This window comes from Corythoichthys intestinalis, chromosome 17, assembly GCF_030265065.1.
Source record: "Corythoichthys intestinalis isolate RoL2023-P3 chromosome 17, ASM3026506v1, whole genome shotgun sequence".
NCBI classification, from domain to species: Eukaryota; Metazoa; Chordata; class Actinopteri; order Syngnathiformes; family Syngnathidae; genus Corythoichthys; species Corythoichthys intestinalis.
In genome coordinates, this window is record NC_080411.1 from 32058982 (window position 1) to 32076857 (window position 17876).

Sequence of the window (17876 nt, forward strand, 5' to 3'; positions counted from 1 at the left end):
TGCCATGGTCAGTAAAGCATTTACCAGTGGTTTTGGCACTGTGAGCAGGTGCCAGGTCGTGCTGAAAAATGAAATATTCATCTTTATAAAGCTTTTCAGCAGATGGAAGCATGAAGTTTTCCAAAATCGTCTGACATGGCACCCCAGACCATAACTGACTGTGGGTACTTGACACTGGACTTCAGGCATTTTGGCATTTCCCTCTCCCCAGTCTTCCTCCAAACTCTGGCACCTTGATTTCCAAATGACATGGAAAATTTGCTTTCATCTGAAAAAAGTACTTTGGACCACTGAGCAACAGTCCAGTGCTGCTTCTCTGTAGCTCAGGTCAGGGGCTTCTGCCGCTGTTTCAGGTTCAAAAGTGGCTTGACCTGGGGAATGCGGCACCTGTAGCCCATTTCCAGCACACGCCTGTGCACGGTGGCTTTGGATGTTTCTACTCCAGACTCAGTCCACTGTTTCTGCAGGTCCCCCAAGGTCTGGAATCGGCCCTTCTCCACAATCTTTCTCAGGGTGCGGTCACCTTCTGGTTGTGCAGTATTTCCTGCCACACTTTTTCCTTCCCACAGACTTCCCACTGAGGTGCCTTGAAAAAAACACTCTGGGAACAGCCCATTTGCTCAGAAATTTCTTTCTGTGTCTTAGCCTCTTCCTTGAGGGTGTCAATGATGGCCTTCTGGACAGCAGTCAGGTCGGCAGTCTTGCCCATGATTGCGTTTTTGAGTAATGAACCAGGTTGGGAGTTTATAAAAACCTCAGGAATCTTTCGCAGGGTTTTGAGTTAATTCGTTGATTCAGATGATAGTAGCTTCTTCAGAGTACCTTTTCATGATGTGCAAATTTTTTGAGATAGGGATTTTTGGTTTTTCTTGACTTTTTTGCCAAAATCATCAATAATAAAACAATAAAAGGCTTGAACTACTTCAGTTGTGTGTAATGAATCTAAAATATATGAAAGTGTAATATTTATTAGTACATTACAGAAAATAATGAACTTTATCACAATATGCTAATTTTTTAGAAGGACAAGTACATTCACCTTAAAACAGACAGATGGAAATAATAGAAGGTCATTCAATCAAAACTCATGGTTATAAAACGAAAATAGAATTATCACATAACAACAATATTGAGTCACTAGCAAGTAATAGGGCAACTTGAACAGTAACTGAAGAAATATTATTATAGAACATGAACGTTGAATGTTACTTTTTCAATATTATTTACATATTTTGCTGTGCGGCCAATTGAGTCAAAGCTTCATCTTAATTTGCTGTATGGTGCCATCAAGTGGTCTTGAAGCCAAATACGTCAACAATGTTGAGAATTCTATAGCAATTTGTCTAAGAGAATGACATGAATGTGCTTGTGTTACTATATGAACAAAATGCAACGAGTGCCATAAGGATATTTATTCATTTTTATTTAGAAATGATAGCTCTCCCAAAGTGTTTGGCTTTAAATGGTCTCTTTTTTTATATAGGGAAAGTTTTTTAACTAGCTACAGTATTCTCTCCCTGCATGTATGTACTTGCTTTATCTATATGGCAAATAAGAATGAGAAAATTGAGGGGGCTAAGCTGTCCTAGTAAGTGTTTATTTATTTATTTATTTATTTAAGCTCAAATGGGAAAAAAAAACATTCTATTGTGGAATATCACTATCCTGATATTAAAAAAAAAAATCCCATCTTGTAAAAGAGGATTTTTCCAATATCGCACACCACAACTTTGAAGCCTTTGCAAACCAAGGATCTCCTATGCCTTGATTTACCACATCCTCATTGGTTGTACATTGGAAACATGTTCTATACTTAAATTAATTTTGGCTTTATATTGTGTGGAAATGAAGCAAATCTTTCCCTAGCTGAGAACATTGTGAGTGGAAAGTGCTTTGGAGTACCTCCATATGATTTTATGATAACATAGAAGGAATATTTGGACCAAAAACAGGATGTTCAGCCAGAAACTTTAGTGAACGTGTTTTCTGGTGCTGCAAGGTCTCTTGATTCCCTTAAACATAAACAAATCCACCCCTACCAATGTGTTGGTTGTCCTCATGCAGAATAAATGCAGTTTCTGCAGAGTCTGCATAGGGTGTGAACAGCCAGAAAACATCTGGGAAACAGCTGGTCGAGAATACGAAAACAATTTTTTAATGTATGTATAATGTTTACTCAAATTGTATACCAATAGTTATTGGTCTCCCTGGGATAAAATGACACTATTTTGCTATTGTATTGTCACGTAATCAGCCTGTGAATCCTTCAGTTTTGGCTAAATGCCTGTTGTGTGAGGTTATGGTGTCCGTAGTGACCGCTGAGTACCAGAATAAAAATGTCATTCCATCCTTGAGCCTAGACAAATGTTTGGGCTAAGTTGCAAAAGGAGTTGCCTCGAGGCGTTCCCTGATACGCCACGCTCACAGAAATGGCCAGTCGGGCAAGCATTCACTGGTATTTTTAACTCCAGCCGCCACTGCTCCCTGTTTTTGGACGAGGCAGAGATGGAAATGGGTCTGACCTTCTTCCTCAGATTGATTTGCAGCAGCCATTCATGCATGTTTTAGCCCACAAGAAAATGGGCCGGCCGGGTTACTCGAGAGTAGTGGAGCGCTTTGGATGCTGAGTGACTAGATAAGTTTTTATATTCAGATTTTTACACAAAAATGTTTCTGTTGTGTAATAGAGGACGAAAACGTAAAATATTGAATTATTTGAAATTGGCAAACGTAAGTTATTGCAAACATTGTTAAATGACAGCACTGTTTTGGCCAATCAAATGGGAGTATCCCAGATTTCCCACTCTTCCATGTGATGTCAGTCATACCCAGCCTCGCAAGCAAGACCTGCCTGATTCAGTCATTTGTCATGCAGCCAATCAAGAGAAAGGGATAGGAGCTGCAGATGTGACTAGGAAGCGACTGTCTGGTTGAATACAATGGCGGACTGCAAAGTGGTTCTTGTTGATAGGTCCATTTCCGAAGTTTTGTCGGAAATACTTTTGATTTTCTCATTAAAAGAAGAGCAACGAACACCACTAAAAGCTTTTTTGACGAGTAAGGTTGCTGCCAAAAAGACGCATGCTGTATACTTGAGTCTGAGAATGTTTCTTTGAGATTTTTTTTTTAATGAGAATTTTATGAGTTAAAAAAAAATTAAACATCACTACAAATCTAAATTGTTTGTGTTTGAATTTTGATTACTTCAAGTCATTACTATACCCTATACTAAGGGTGCACAATATCCATTTTTTGAAACCGATACCGATATCGATAACTTCCTGATCCTCAAAGCCGATACCAATATCGATAACTGATAATAAATATATAATTTTTTAAATGTATAACCTGAGTTTTTGAACACCTGGAGGTTTCAAAAAAAAAAAAAAAACTAGTGGTGGATTCAACATAGATTTGCCTTTGATCTCACCAGATTTTTCATAATGCAGGCATGAAAATCTCTCACCTTTCGGCGAAATTTGCCGTTTTGAAGTAAAAAAGGGTGACCTATGTGAATCGTGTAGATCCGAGGAGAAACCTTTTAAGGTGGTTCGGGAGTAGGCATGTGCCGGTTTCCGGTGTCACGGTTTACCATGGTGTGAAAACGTCGCGGTTTCAAAACCACTAAAATTATCTGTCACACCGTAGTACATGATTCGTTATTATTTTTCATTTGTCAGAAATCCAGCCAAAAGTGGCACGGCAGCGCTCACCCCTTCCCGTTTGTTGCTTTGTGTGTCAGTGACGCTATTCCAGCGAACCCAAAAAGAAAACACAAGGCATACATTTCTTCAATTTATTGAGCTCTCAAATCGTGGTAACTGAAATATACAAAATGAATACATTTAAAACGTTGTACAATAATATTTTTCCATGTGTGAGTAGCTTCAACTGATTAGCACTATGAAAAAGTTCGCCAAAAACAAAACACATTTTCCTTTCAAATTCAAAATACAAACTAATTAAAAACTTACAAAGACGAATGTTAGCCTAGGCTTAGCTGGAAGACCAACTTCGTCGAGGTTTTAAGTCTCGCAACCGCTAAATGAGAAACAAGCTTGAAGTGGAAAAAAGGATAACGTCAAAGATCGCTAATTGCGACAGATGATTTTGCCCTAAGCACAAATTCACGTTCACTGGACGAGGGGAGGTCTCACTCCCAATATTTTTTTCAGATGAATGCCTTTGCCAGCATATTGGATTTGGTGGGTACGGTTTCAATTCTTTTCATATTTTGCTGTATAACAAAGGTACTGCCGTTTGTTGCAACTTGCGTCGAACACTGCCAGAGATAGCCAAATCTCCAGTGAAAAAATAGCTCCCATTAAGTTGGCATCAAGCTTGTGTATTTAACGGTAATATAAAAGAAGAAACGCAAGCTTCGTTCTAATGTCGCTGTACACAATGCTCAGCGCAGTTGCACAAACATTTGCACGCATGCGCACATCAGTTAAAAGCAGCGGGTACTCACTATTTTTGTTCCTACTGAGTTTTTTATGACCTTTTCATTCCCTCAAAAATACTTTTTGCATGTATTACCCTCCCATACTTTTAACCATTGTGTTTTTTTGTGGTAGCTTTAAAGCAGTTGACCACATTAGTCACTTAGCAAATTTAAACCGTCCTTATTTGATATAACTACATTTAAGTCTTTCTTAAGGCATTTTTTTAGTACGTTCTGCCTGTATGCATCTAAACAAAACAAGTTGAGAGCACACGGTAGTACTTTGGGTGTCAAATTTGCCTCATATACAGTAGGACGCTTCGCCGATGTAGACATTTTGGCAAAACGCCGGAACATATGTCCTCCACACCGTTCTCACCTTTTTAACCCCTGACCCATTTTCATGCCTGATAATGACATGAACAAAACAGTGCGTTTCACTTCTGCACTGCCCAACAGCCAGCTAAAAATGAATGCACTTCCATAAATCACAAGGCTTGGTCTTTTCTTGCTTTTATGGGAAGACACTCATCTTAATATTGTGAAAGTACAACAGAAAAATACACATATTCAATACTCAATATACAACAAACTGCACAATACACTTATATACACAACTATTATATGTATAGCATAGCACACTAGCTTGAGCTACTAAAGCATTGGCTGGCTTCTATAACACAACAACTTATTAAGTTCTGTACATATGACCCTTCACCACAGAAGTAAACATATGTTGCACATCCATATGTTATAGTAAACATAAAATACTTACAGACATATATTTGTCAATGCTACCGCTAGACACTGCAATGTGTATGTGAATGAGCTTGTAATGTGAACCAAACAAATGTAATAAAAAATATATGCAGCGAATTATTATGACCAGCAGGTGGGAGCAATGCCCCGCAAATGGTCAACTGTTTTACCATACTAGTGTGTAAACTGTAAAGCCAGCACAGTACATATTATCGGTCCTATTAATAATGTTATTGTATTTATCGGGATGACGTCATAATTCCTATTATCGGACAGATAATTATCGGACCAATAATTATCGTGCACCAGTATTTTATACACTGGGGGAAAAAAGACACCTACAGATTGAACAGGTACAGTACTACAAAGAATCTGAGCCTATTTTTATAGGTTCTTTAAACCTGTGTTCGAGTCTATCAACGTGTATGTTCTGCCGGACCTATAAGTATGACTGACGTCACAGTTGTCACATAATGGGTCTGCTCAGCTGTGTCATTTTTTGCAAACTTAACCCTTAAAGACCTGCAACATGAAGCCATTATCAGATAATACCAAAATTTGAAAAATAAGGTCCTAATGAAACCTTTTTTAAAAATTTGTCAAAAAAGAAATGTCTAAATGAATATGTGTTATAAGCACTCTAATATCTATAACCCTAGCTAAATCCTGTTTTTTTTTTTGTCATGGAACCTGCAGATGCATGTGTTGAGTTGCAGTTGTCTTTTTTTTTTTTTTTTCAAAAAGAATTGTCAAAATTCTGAATTACTCTTAAAATCATGAAATTTTAGGTGTCTCAAATGTGATCCATTTGGCAATAAAGGGTTAAATACTTTGAGAAACACTCTTTCACATGAAGGTGATTTGCCCTAGGTTTTGTTTTTCCCTTTAAATAAGATCCTGTGAGACAGACGAGTACATTTCTTTGGTTTGGAGCTCACTAGTCTCGATTGTTTTTGCAGACCTCATTTCAGGTCTTGGTCACGTGTCAGGCCAAGGCTGTGCTTTAGTTCCAGCTTTGTATTGCTACAGGCTTCATATCCTTCTTTCTGCTACTGTTTTTTTAATCTTTACTGTGGTGATGTTCTGGTCCAATACCAGCAATACTGTCGCCGCTCTGGAAAATAGGGGGGAGAAAAGATGCTTTATAATACCACAAGTCTGAGCTAAACATCGTCATGTAATGAAAAAAAATAACAACCACTCTATTAGGCATTATGGTTTTAGAGGAACATTTTCACTGAGCAGTGCAGTGTGGTTCAGTTCATTGGGTACACATTTGAAAAGTTTTAAAGGCAATACCACAAAGTTGTTTTGACATACACAAAGTCTGTTTTCAAAGCAGTATGCAACTGTAAACCTAAGGTTCTTCTGTGCATACAATACACGCTTCCTAGCTCTGAATAAAAACCATTCTCTTTAAGAAAAAACAGCGTATCTAAACGATACAATGTCGATCAATGTTTTGCGTTTCAATCGATTTGATTGGGTCAATGCTTAACCAATCGATGTATCGATCCAGATTAATGTTACACCCCTGCAAGCGTGTGTTTCTTGATGAGCATTAAGGTTGCCACAACTAATCCATTAAATCAATTAAAATCAATGAATGAATTAGTTGCGAAATAATTTTATAATCGATTTTTGCCGGCAGCTATAAGCAGTCCTGTTAGGGTCCTTGTTTATGTGTAATGTGAGGCCAATGTAATGTGTGCACACGCCAGTGACTTGAGCAAGGGAGAGTTCACTGCTACTCGGGTTGGGTTGCTGAATCAATAATATCACGAAATGTCGAGAGTTGGATTGTCTTTTGTGTTGTTAGATCAAGTGTGCCTCAATCGGAGGTGAGTAATTTAGTATTTTATTGTTTGTATTCTTTTTTGATGAGACGTTACCACTTAGCACGGAGCCCTAAAGAATTTAGCGATTATGCTAATCAGTGTCTTAAGTGTCCAATTGTATTGGGTTTTGGAGAAGCATATTGGCACTTGGGTTATTGTTAGATAGTAAAGTTGTCTTATTTCTTTTATAAAGAAACAACACACGTAAACCCATTCATACAACGGCTTAGAGGAGGGTTTCCTAAATCCGGTCCTTGAGAGCTCCTTTCGAGCTTGTTTTCCATGTCTCCCTCCTCCAAGACACCTGAATCAAATAATCAGGATCGTTATCGGGCTCCTGCAGAGCTTGCTGATGAGCTGATCATTTGATTCAGGTGTGTTAAAGGAGGGAGACATGGAAAACGAGCTGGATGGGAATTCTCGAGGATCGGACTTGGGCACCCTTTGCTTTGAGTCTCCTTTTTACACAAACCCGTTCAAACTGTAAAGTGTCATAAGAGAGTGAGCTTTGAAATTGGATTTGGATTGTATTTATGAAAAACTTTTTGATAAAGAAAACTGATTAATTACAGTCTGCCTCCTCCTTATTCGATTTTGTTTGGTTGTTTTTGAAGAAAATAACTTTAGTCATTGATGCAATTTATATCAGTGCTTTTCCCACAAGAAAAAAATGTCAATCAGCAGCACTTGTTTTTAATTTGAATGAACAGGACTAGTGGTGCAACGATTAATCGATTAACTCAACTATTCGATTAGGGGGAAAAAATTCGAATTCAATTTTTCTGCTTCGAGTAATCGTTTAGTTAAAGTGGCATTGTGATGGTTTATTTTGAAAGTGTTCGCATTTTGTTTTATTGATTTAGGGTGGATACCCTGCCCACTGGTCTGCCTCATTTCACATGGGTGAATCCAGCTGCTCCCTGTTAAGACCAACATAAGCAAAGTTTTTGTTTGAGCTAATGTTTTTTTAATGCATTCGTAATTTAGTTTATAAGTATATTTAGCCATTGTTTGCGGGAATATGTGTCTGAACCATTTGTTAAGAGCACTGTAAAAAAACAAAAAAAAAACAAACAAAAAAAGTTGGCATTTTATAGCATTTAAGCTCACGGACTTTTGCTATGAAAGTTCGCTAATTGTCCTATTGTTGTACACAGATCCTCATTTATTTTTTATCTTTCATTATTTTTTTCACATGGCTGAATACAGCTGCTCTCTGTTCAGACCAACATAAGCTAAGTTTTCGTTTGAGGCTCAACTCAGGTTTTGATTTTTCATGTTCCTTATCCGATTACTCGATTATTCGAACTAACTAGCTCATTGATTAATCGACTATTAAAATAATCGATAGCTGCAGCCCTAAACAGGACTTTTGTCTGAGAAATTATTTTTATGTTTTATACACAGAACCTTTATTAAAAACCCTAACAATTTTTATGTACTTAAAACAGTACAGTTGTAGACTACAGTTAAGCTGGGAAGCTTTAATAAAATATTGTTTTTGAATGTATTAGTAATCCATTTTGTCTTCATTGTTACTTACAACATGCCTTAAACAACTTTGAAGTTAAATTTTGAAAGTAATTGGAAAAAAGGACATCTATCTGATTAATCGATTAACCATTAATCAATTGTCCCGTTAATTGGTTTTAAAAATAATTGTTACTTTTAGCCCTAATGAGCATGTTTATCTTTTTAGTGAGAAATCCTTAATCTGAACTAAACTTGTTTCTCTTTGTCTACAGACTGCCAAAGGCTACGTTCTGTTGTTCTCTGTACTCGGTGGTGGGGATGACAAGTACCTCTATGAGCCTGTCTACCCCAAGTGAGTGCTTATATTCAAGAGTTTTAAAACATGCAAGGTGCAAATAAAAAAATATTCTTGTTTTTACTCTTTCTCTTGGGTTGGTAGATTCACATTCCTACATGGCATACCAACAGACGTAAACAAGTTGGAGCATGAGTTGCGCATAGAGTAGTGCTCGGAAATGTGGCGTAAATTTGATACAATATTTTTTGTCATATGTTAATATATGAGATAACTCAATATTTATCAAATTTAAGAAAAGAAAGGTTTTTTTCTTACATTGGTGACATGTTTGGATGTACGCATGTGTAGGGGCAGCCCCCGTGTGAAGGTAACCCCAGGTTATAAGGAGGAGCAGTGTGCCCCCGTTTTGTCACTGGAGATAAGGAAACCCGTTGATTTGGAGGCCCCCATCACAAGGTAGGCTGCTGACTTTGTCTTTTTTATCTTTCATCATCACATCAGGCCTTGGGTTTTTCTATGTTGCGTCTTCTGATTATGCCTCAAAGTACATGTCTCGTGTTGTGTTGTCCTGGTACTTTACCTCTGGACAGTACAGTATTATACTCCACATTCTCCACTTTTCTGCGGTGACTCCTTTATTGCTCCTCTCAACTCACCTCTTGATTAAAACCTCCAACCCTCAAAATCTCCGGAAACCGCAAAAGAAAAAAATACAATAAATAGCTAAATAGTTCAATTTATAGAGTTGGAGGACCAACCTTTGTTCATAGTAAACAAAATCTGCGTTCGTTGATTCTTGGAGCAACTGGAGCCGCAGTATGAGTTAGTTATTAAGTGCTGCCACCGATTTGTTTTTTAGTAAAACGCCCCTGCCTTGGGGTTCACAGCATACATTGAGAATTTGTCTCTGTGCCCGAACATCCGCCTCTTTGTGGCCCTAGAGCACGGTCGGGAACTTTTGGCTCGCGACTACTAGACTAGATGAAGGCGGAAATAGTTGTCGAAACATGTCAGTTAAATAAAATAACCTAAAACAATTGTCTTGGATGAAAGAAAAATTCAACTAATGTAATATATTTGATCTAAATAAATACCAAATGTTCTGAAATACTGCATATAGTGTTTTTATTCTTCAATCAGTTAAGATAAACATCTTTGATGTGAAAGATGTTATAGAATGTATCATGTAATAACTTGTAGAAGATGAAAAGTAATGTCAGTTACTTTGCTGAGTAACTAATTACTTTTACAATGAGGAAACTGAGTTACTAACTCAATTACTATTTGGGGGAAGTAATCGGTAACTGTAACTAATTACTTTTTTTAAGTAAGATTAACAACACTACAGACTGGTATCTGGTACCTGTCTCGGCAGATCCTCAAAACGAGGTTATCGTTATCACTTCAAAACTTGAACATGCAGTTGCATTTGTGAGGCAGTGACGAACACAAACCAGATGTACCCATCCAAATACCCCATATACAGTATGCGCTTCATCAACGCGGACGGACAAAATGGCACCCTGAACAGTAGTAAGTAGAGAGCGAATGGAAGCCAGCTAACGCTATACAGTGCTGGCCAAAAATATTGGCACCCCTGCAATTCTGTCAGATAATTCTCAATTTCTCCCAGAAAAAAATTGCAATTACAAATGCTTTGGTAGTAATATCTTCATTGATTTTGCTTGCAATGAAGAAACACAAAAGAGAATGGAAAAAAAAAACAATTAAATCATTATCATTTTACACAAAACTCCAAAAATGGGCCGGACAAAAGTATTGGCACTCTTTGAAAAATCATTTGATGCTTCTCTAATTTGTGTAATTAACAGTACCTGTTACTTACCTGTGGAACATAATAGGTGGTGGCAATAACTAAATCACACTTGCTGTCAGTTAAAATGGATTAAAGTTGACGCAACCTCTGTCCTGTGTCCTTGTGTGTACCACATTGAGCATGGAGAAAATAAAGACGACCAAAGAACTGTCTGAGGAATTGAGAAGTAAAATTGTAAGGAAGCATGGGCATAGGCTACAAGTCCATCTCCAAAGACCTGAATGTTCCTGTTTCTACCGTGCACAGTGTCATCCATAAGTGTAAAGCCCATGGCACTGTGGCTAACCTCCCTAGATGGGGACAGAAAAGAAAAATTGACGAGAGATTTCAACAAAAGATTGTGCGGATGGTGGATAAAGAACCTCGACTAACATACAAACAAGTTCAAGCTGTCCTGCAGTCCGAGGGTACAACAGTGTCAACCCGTACTATCCGTTGGCATCTGAATGAAAAGGGAATCTATGGTAGGATACCCAGGAAGACCCCACTTCTGACCCAGGGACATAAAAAAGCCAGTCTGGAGTTTGCCAAAACCTACCTGAGAAAGGCAAAAACGTTTTGGAAGAATGTTCTCTGGTCAGATTAGACAAAAGTCGAGCTTTTTGGGGAAAGGCATCAACATAGAGTTTACTGGGGAAAAATACGAGGCTTTCAAAGAACACGGTCCCCACAGTCAAACATGGCGGAGGTTCCCTGATGTTTTGGGGTTGCTTTGCTGCCTCTGGCACTGGACTGCTTGACCGTGTGCATGGCATTATGAAGTCTGAAGACTACCAACAAATTTTGCAGCATAATGTAGGGCCCTGTGTAAGAAAGCTGGATCTCCTTCAGAGGTCATGGGTCTTCCAGCAGGACAATGACCCAAAACACCCTTCAAAAAGCACTAGAAAATGGTTCAACAGAAAGCACTTGAGACCTCTAAAGTGCCCAGCAATGAGTCCAGACATGTATCCCATAGAACACCTGTGGAAGATGGGTCTGAAGATGGCAGTTTGGAGTACGCACGCTTCAAATCTGAGACCTGGAGCAGTTGGCCAAAGAAAAATGGTCTAAAATTCCAGCACAGCATCGTAAGAAAGTCATTGATGGATACCGGAAGCGGTTGTTCGCAGGGATTTTGTCTAAAGGTTGTACTACCAAGTATTAGGCTGAGGGTGCCCATACTTTTGTCCGTCCCATTTTTGGAGTGTTGGGTAAATTGATAATGATTTATTTTTTCATTCTGTGTTTTTTCATTGCAAGCAAATTAAATGAAGATATTGCTACCAAAGCATTTGTAATTGCAATCATTTTCTGGGAGAAATTGAGCATTATCTATCAGAATTGCAGGGGTGCCAATACTTTTGGCCAGCAGTGTACGTGACGCCACCAAACCACAGGATATTCTGCTTTTGAAGAGGTCCGACATTTGGGTCCACTCCACTTTGATCAAAAGAGAATAAAAACACTAAATTTGTATATACTGTACTACGTGGGTAACCTGCATTACCAATATCAGCATCTTGTTCTTCTTCATTTCTGTTGGTTGTTAGCCAGCTTTTCACTGACGTCTTGTATGTACATTTATTTTTGTAATTTGTCTATCACTTAGTAGGCTTGCCAATTGTAACTAAGCAAAATTGAGGGTTGAAGTTACAAAGCAATTTCATTGTTTGTAGTATGCCCTTGTTCAGCCCCGGACTATTCAAGCTTTTCCGGTTGACCTGTTCTGTCGAAAAATATGTAAACAAGTTAGCTGGTGAACAATCATCATAACAAAAGTTTGAACAGCTTAGCAAATGTTATATTTAGTACTGTCCCCATGCTCTACCTGAATTCCACCATGACAAAGGTTTTAATAGCGTTGCAGATTTTAATATTTTGTACACTTTCTATCCCTCTACGTTAATTTTTTTTTCATGTGGAAATGTAAACTTTGTACTAATTTGATTCTCAAATATGAGTTTAAAAATTAAATATTGAACAATCTCAGTGTACTAATTTATTGGCTATTTAAACACAGGACATATCTACTATTGTATGTGCTGTGGTGGAAAATATTCTATCGGTAAGCATGCGCTAAAACTGGCAGCGTTACCAATTAAAAACAGGAGCATCCATTCTGTGACTATAAGAGGGAGCAAAGCTGCTTACATGTTTTTTTCACTCTGATTTGTTCCTTTGCAGCTTTACATCAAAAGAGGGTTGTTACGTAATTCTATAGCAAGGAAAGCCTGCTTTGGTATTTGGCATTTCCTCAATTTTTCCTGCTTTGTACTAACTTGTACTTGTCACGATACAAAAATTTTTAGCTCAATACTCGGTACCATTTTTGATGCTACATAGATTTTTTGAAAAATTACTATTTATAAGGAATTTTTTTTTTTTTTTAAAGTCCTCCACTACCATTGCTCTCTAGAGTAGTGCAAACTCAAATTTCCCACATAATAACAAATTTCTGGTGACCAGTGTTAGTGCAAAAACAAATAATACTAGTAATGTACTGATACTGACCAAGTATTGAGTGCATAGCTGATATAATTAATTGAAGGTTGACTTTTTTTGGATTGAAAAACACTTTTTTGTATTGGTCGGATGAAATATGCAAATTTTTTGAGATGGGGATTTTTGTTTTTTCTTGACTTTTTTGCCAAAATCATCAATATTAAAACAATAAAAGCCTTGAACTACTTCAGTTGTGTGTAATGAATCTAAAATATATGAAAGTCTAATGTTTATCAGTACATTACAAAAAATAATGAACTTTATCACAATATGCTAATTTTTTGAGAAGGACTATTACAATAAAAATTATATGATAAAATATGTTTGAATTATGATAAAACAAATATTTGAAGAAAGCAAGCATCACTGATTAGAACAAGAGTTAGGGAGAATACTGTGCAACACAGCTAGCTTTATATATGAGGGGGATTAACATAGTTTACTCGTTTGCAGGACTATCACATGTCTGATGGGATGGGATTCACACATGACTAGGTGCAATTAGACACACACTCAAGTAGAAAAACTCGATGTAGTGATTCGCGATCACGCAGCATAGAATAGGATGCCAACATACTGACACTCACAAGGGATTCACACAAATAACACCACACATGGCTCATTTGTGTACACTCCACCCCTCCCAAACGCTTATCTTACTGACTCCATTACCCGCCCCCCCCCCCCCCCCTTTCTCCTTGGTCATCAGACCCCCCAATTGGTGTCAAGTGGAAATACAACTAGCTAACAATAGCATTAGGGCTGCAGCTATCAATTATTTTAGTAGTCGATTAATCGATGAACTAGTTAGTTCGAATAATCGAGTAATCGGATAAACATAAAAAAATTAAAATACCTGAGCTGAGCAGCAAACGGTATAAAAAAATAAATAAGGAACGATGTACAACAAAACAAAAATACAATTGGCTAACTTACATGGCAAAAGTCCGCTAGCTTAAATGCTATAAAATACTGACATTTTTTTTTTACAATGCTCTTAACAAATGGTTCAGACACATATTTCCACAAAAATGGGCTAAATATACCTTTAAACTAAATTTTGAATGCATTAAAAAAAAATCATTAGCTCAAACAAAAACCTAGCTTATGTTGGTCTGAACAGGGAGCAGCTGGATTTGACCATGTAAAATGAGGCAGACTAGAGGGCAGTGTTTTGACCCAAATCAATAAAACTAAATGCAAACACTTTCAAAAACAAACATTACAACGTCACTTTAATTAAATAAATACTCGGAGCAGCAAAATTTAATTTTAATCATTTTTCTCTAATCGAATACACGAGTTAATCGATTAATCGTTGCAGCACTAGATCGCACTATTATATTAATAGTATAGGCGTTTAATGTATTTCTTGTTTTAGTTTGTGCTTCGTCTGTCTCTCTCTCCTTCTCTTTTCTTCTGTCCCCCATTCATTCCTTCCTGTTCGCTGATTTCTCCAAATAAACGAGGCACGTTGAATGATCACAATGGGAGTATGACATACTCCCATGTGATACATTAAAACTGTTCAGACCAATCGGACACTCAGATTTCCATTCTCCGTGGCAATCAGCTAAACAGAACAGGTAAAAAAAAAAAATTAACATAATTCCTTTTTGTGTAGAAAACTACGGTACATGACGATAAACTAAGATGGGCTGAGTATTGATACTTTTGCAAGCAAATATTGTATCCAGATACAATATTCCTGAATTAATACTTTTCAATACTATTGACAACGTTGCTGTGTTCCAAGGATCTGCTTTGTTTGCTGACTGACAAGAACTGTCACTTTATCCTTTCTCAAGCTCTTTTTGTTCATTGCACAGTCTGAACCATCATCTACATCTGCAGCTATTTGACAGCCATTATAAGTCTTTGTTGTGGCATGGACGAGCACTCTTTTTAGCGCTTCACTGGGGCAGCTTGCTAGTGTAGGCGTTAAGTAGGTGTGATTTATTTATTTATTTTTAATTACTTTTGCCAGAGGGAAAAAAATCCAACCACGCAGTTCTTTTGGTGTAGCGGGGCTGTTTGTTACAATCCTGTTTAGAAGAACATGAACTGCGTCCCACATGCACACAGTGGCCTTAATATGCTGCAAAAGCGCTCTATTTCGTAGAGATGAATCAATATTTTTTTTTAAATGTATTACTAAAAGAAAAACATGTTTTCTACCCATCACCTAAAGATATGAAGACATTTGGGAAATGGTTGTCTCTTATACAATATATTTAATTGGATATTTTATTCAACTGTAACTGTAAACAGTTTCATTCCTAGTGACATCAGACACATCAGAAATACTATAGTATATGCATTATCTTTTAATATTTATCAAATCATTGGTCTTTTGTTCTACTAGTCTCCAGTCTCTTCAGGAGGAGCTGCTGGTGTGTACTGCAGACAGCTACCTCCATGTGCTGCACTGGGACGGCTTGGGCGGCAATGGACGCAAGTCCATTTGTCTCACCGCAATCCCCTTTTCGCTCGACCTGCAATCTGCTCGAGGTGCGACTAGACTGCACAGATGATGTCTTTCTTGCTTTGTACACCAATATTTTTAAACTGCCGGACCCTTGAGGTGCATTAGCCATAAAAGATCTTGATTTTTATAAAGCTATAAATGTCCATTTATTTCTGAAGATATTGTAAAGATAATGCTAAAAATGAAGAGTGCCAATAATAGTGAACAGGACTACCTGGGGCAGGCGCTCCTGATTTACAATTTAAAATCCACAAAGTTTCAGCTTTTGGACAGTGAAACATTAGTCTGTCATCCCTGCAATATGCACAGAATTAATTTTTTGCTCATTAACACTCCTCACTGTCAGCTCTCCCAGTTAATGAATTTGACGTCAGTAGCAGCAAATGTGCTCATGTGAAGATGCAAATTAGAGCCAAGGTGAAATAAGGCATCCCCTGTACCCAAGAAGTTTGAGAACATCTGGTGTGCACAACAGAGTATTTTGAAAGTTTACAAAGTGAATTAAACAATTTAAGTGTTTGTGTTTGTGTGTAGGCGGCCCATCTCTGGATCTGGAGGGCGTTCATATCCGCTGCGTGGAGTACTGCGAGACACTGGACGGCTTCGCTGTGGTGCTCAGCGACGGCCGCTTGGGCTTCGTCACGCCGCTCAGCAGTTCCATCACTGCAGACGTGAGAACACTTGTGCACAAGATCTATTCCGCCTTACATACTGTATATGCACTCGGATATGCATATGCATGTCTCAGATTGTGGGAAATTACAATAAGCCTGTTAGATATTTAAGCACATTCTTCTCTCACAATTAAATGTTTTGGGATCAAGTAGTATTATTTAGATTGTTTTTTTAACCATTGTTGTTTTTGGCAGCCCTTTTCATTTTTGTCTTGAAAATACTGATTAGTCTTAGTCATATTTTAGTCATTTCAAAATGTATTTGTCTTCATCTGGTTTTAGTCGACCGTTACTCAAAATGTTTTGGTCTGTAAAATTCAAAAGTTTTAGTCCAAAAATAAATACATTTTAAATGACCGTAGACAGATGAGCACATATATTATATATTATTTTCAACTAAACCCACCTTGAAGCCACGAACTGTAATTAAAAAAACAGTTGACCCAGCGTTTAACAGGATGCTCGTCACGCTAAAGTTTATGCTAATGATAACGCTAATGCTGTGCTAACATGACGAGTTACATTTAGTATGTGATGATCACTCAGCACAGAGTTTTAAAGACTAAATCAACATTGAATACGCTCTCTTACCAAGATAAGAAAATTAATATTGCCATGTGTTTCCAAACAAGCAAAATGGAGGGTAGCCTAGCTTGAAACAAATCCTAACTTCCGGTGAGGAGAATGAGGGAGAGGCGTAGCACGTCTTACATGAGTGACACAATCCAAACATTGCTATGGCCCAAAGTGACGTACTCCAAATACAATGTCAAAATTTCACACATTGTGAACATATGACAGAAACTCTGTCGCATTTTTCTCTCGTCATCTCGTTAGATGAAAACTGGCATTCGTCTCGTTATGTTCTAGTCTCCCCAAGCCACGTTTTTAGCCCATTACATCATTGTCATTAAAAAAATTATTCTCCGACCAAATAGTTTTGTTAACGTCATTGTTGACGGAAACGACGTTATTCACGTAAAGTAGCTTTTATCGTTTGTAATGGCTAATAAACAAATTTACAGAATTTTATTAACACCACTTATTAGCCTGACTGAGTAGCTGACATTCTTTAGAAATAGATTGGAAACTCAAAGGCTATGTATATTCTGCATAATTCAAGTCACACAAGTTAGATTTTTGAAAAATGTATTAATTTAGTTTTTGATGACGCGGCTGGCAAGCTTTGCCGCTGTTAGTAGCAGGGGACATGTCCAACAAACCATGGTTTGACTTAAAGAGCATACGACACCAGAAAAAAAGTCTTAAATGGCATTATTATGTGAATTAGAATCATATTTTGAGACGATTCGACTATATACAACAATTTAGCAAAGCGCAGATGACGAGAAATTAGTCTTTTAATCTGCCGGTTAGCCACGCCTACAATTATAGGGCTTTAGCGTCCCCAACAGGTGGATGACGTCAGCGGTAGACTAGGCTCATCGGTTTTACTATTCAGCCCAGTGAGGGGGAATTGTTCAGAACGAGGAAAACGAGACGAAGAGAGCTGCAAAATGTCATTGTTTCAGTCTCTCTACTCCCAATATTTTTACAGGATATTCTTTTTATCCAAGTATT

The 17876-nt window shown here is 37.6% G+C and overlaps 1 protein-coding gene across 2 annotated transcripts in view; it reads left to right on the forward strand.

Moving 5' to 3' along the window:
- Nucleotides 1-17876, forward strand: part of ric1 (RIC1 homolog, RAB6A GEF complex partner 1) — a 75370-nt gene that overhangs the window by 11636 nt on the left and 45858 nt on the right. For both annotated transcript variants that reach the window (XM_057818821.1, XM_057818820.1), the window contains exons 3-6: nt 8787-8866; nt 9161-9268; nt 15499-15644; nt 16156-16292. In XM_057818821.1, coding sequence (XP_057674804.1) covers nt 8787-8866; nt 9161-9268; nt 15499-15644; nt 16156-16292 — 471 coding nt within the window. The remainder of the gene's footprint in view (nt 1-8786; nt 8867-9160; nt 9269-15498; nt 15645-16155; nt 16293-17876) is intronic.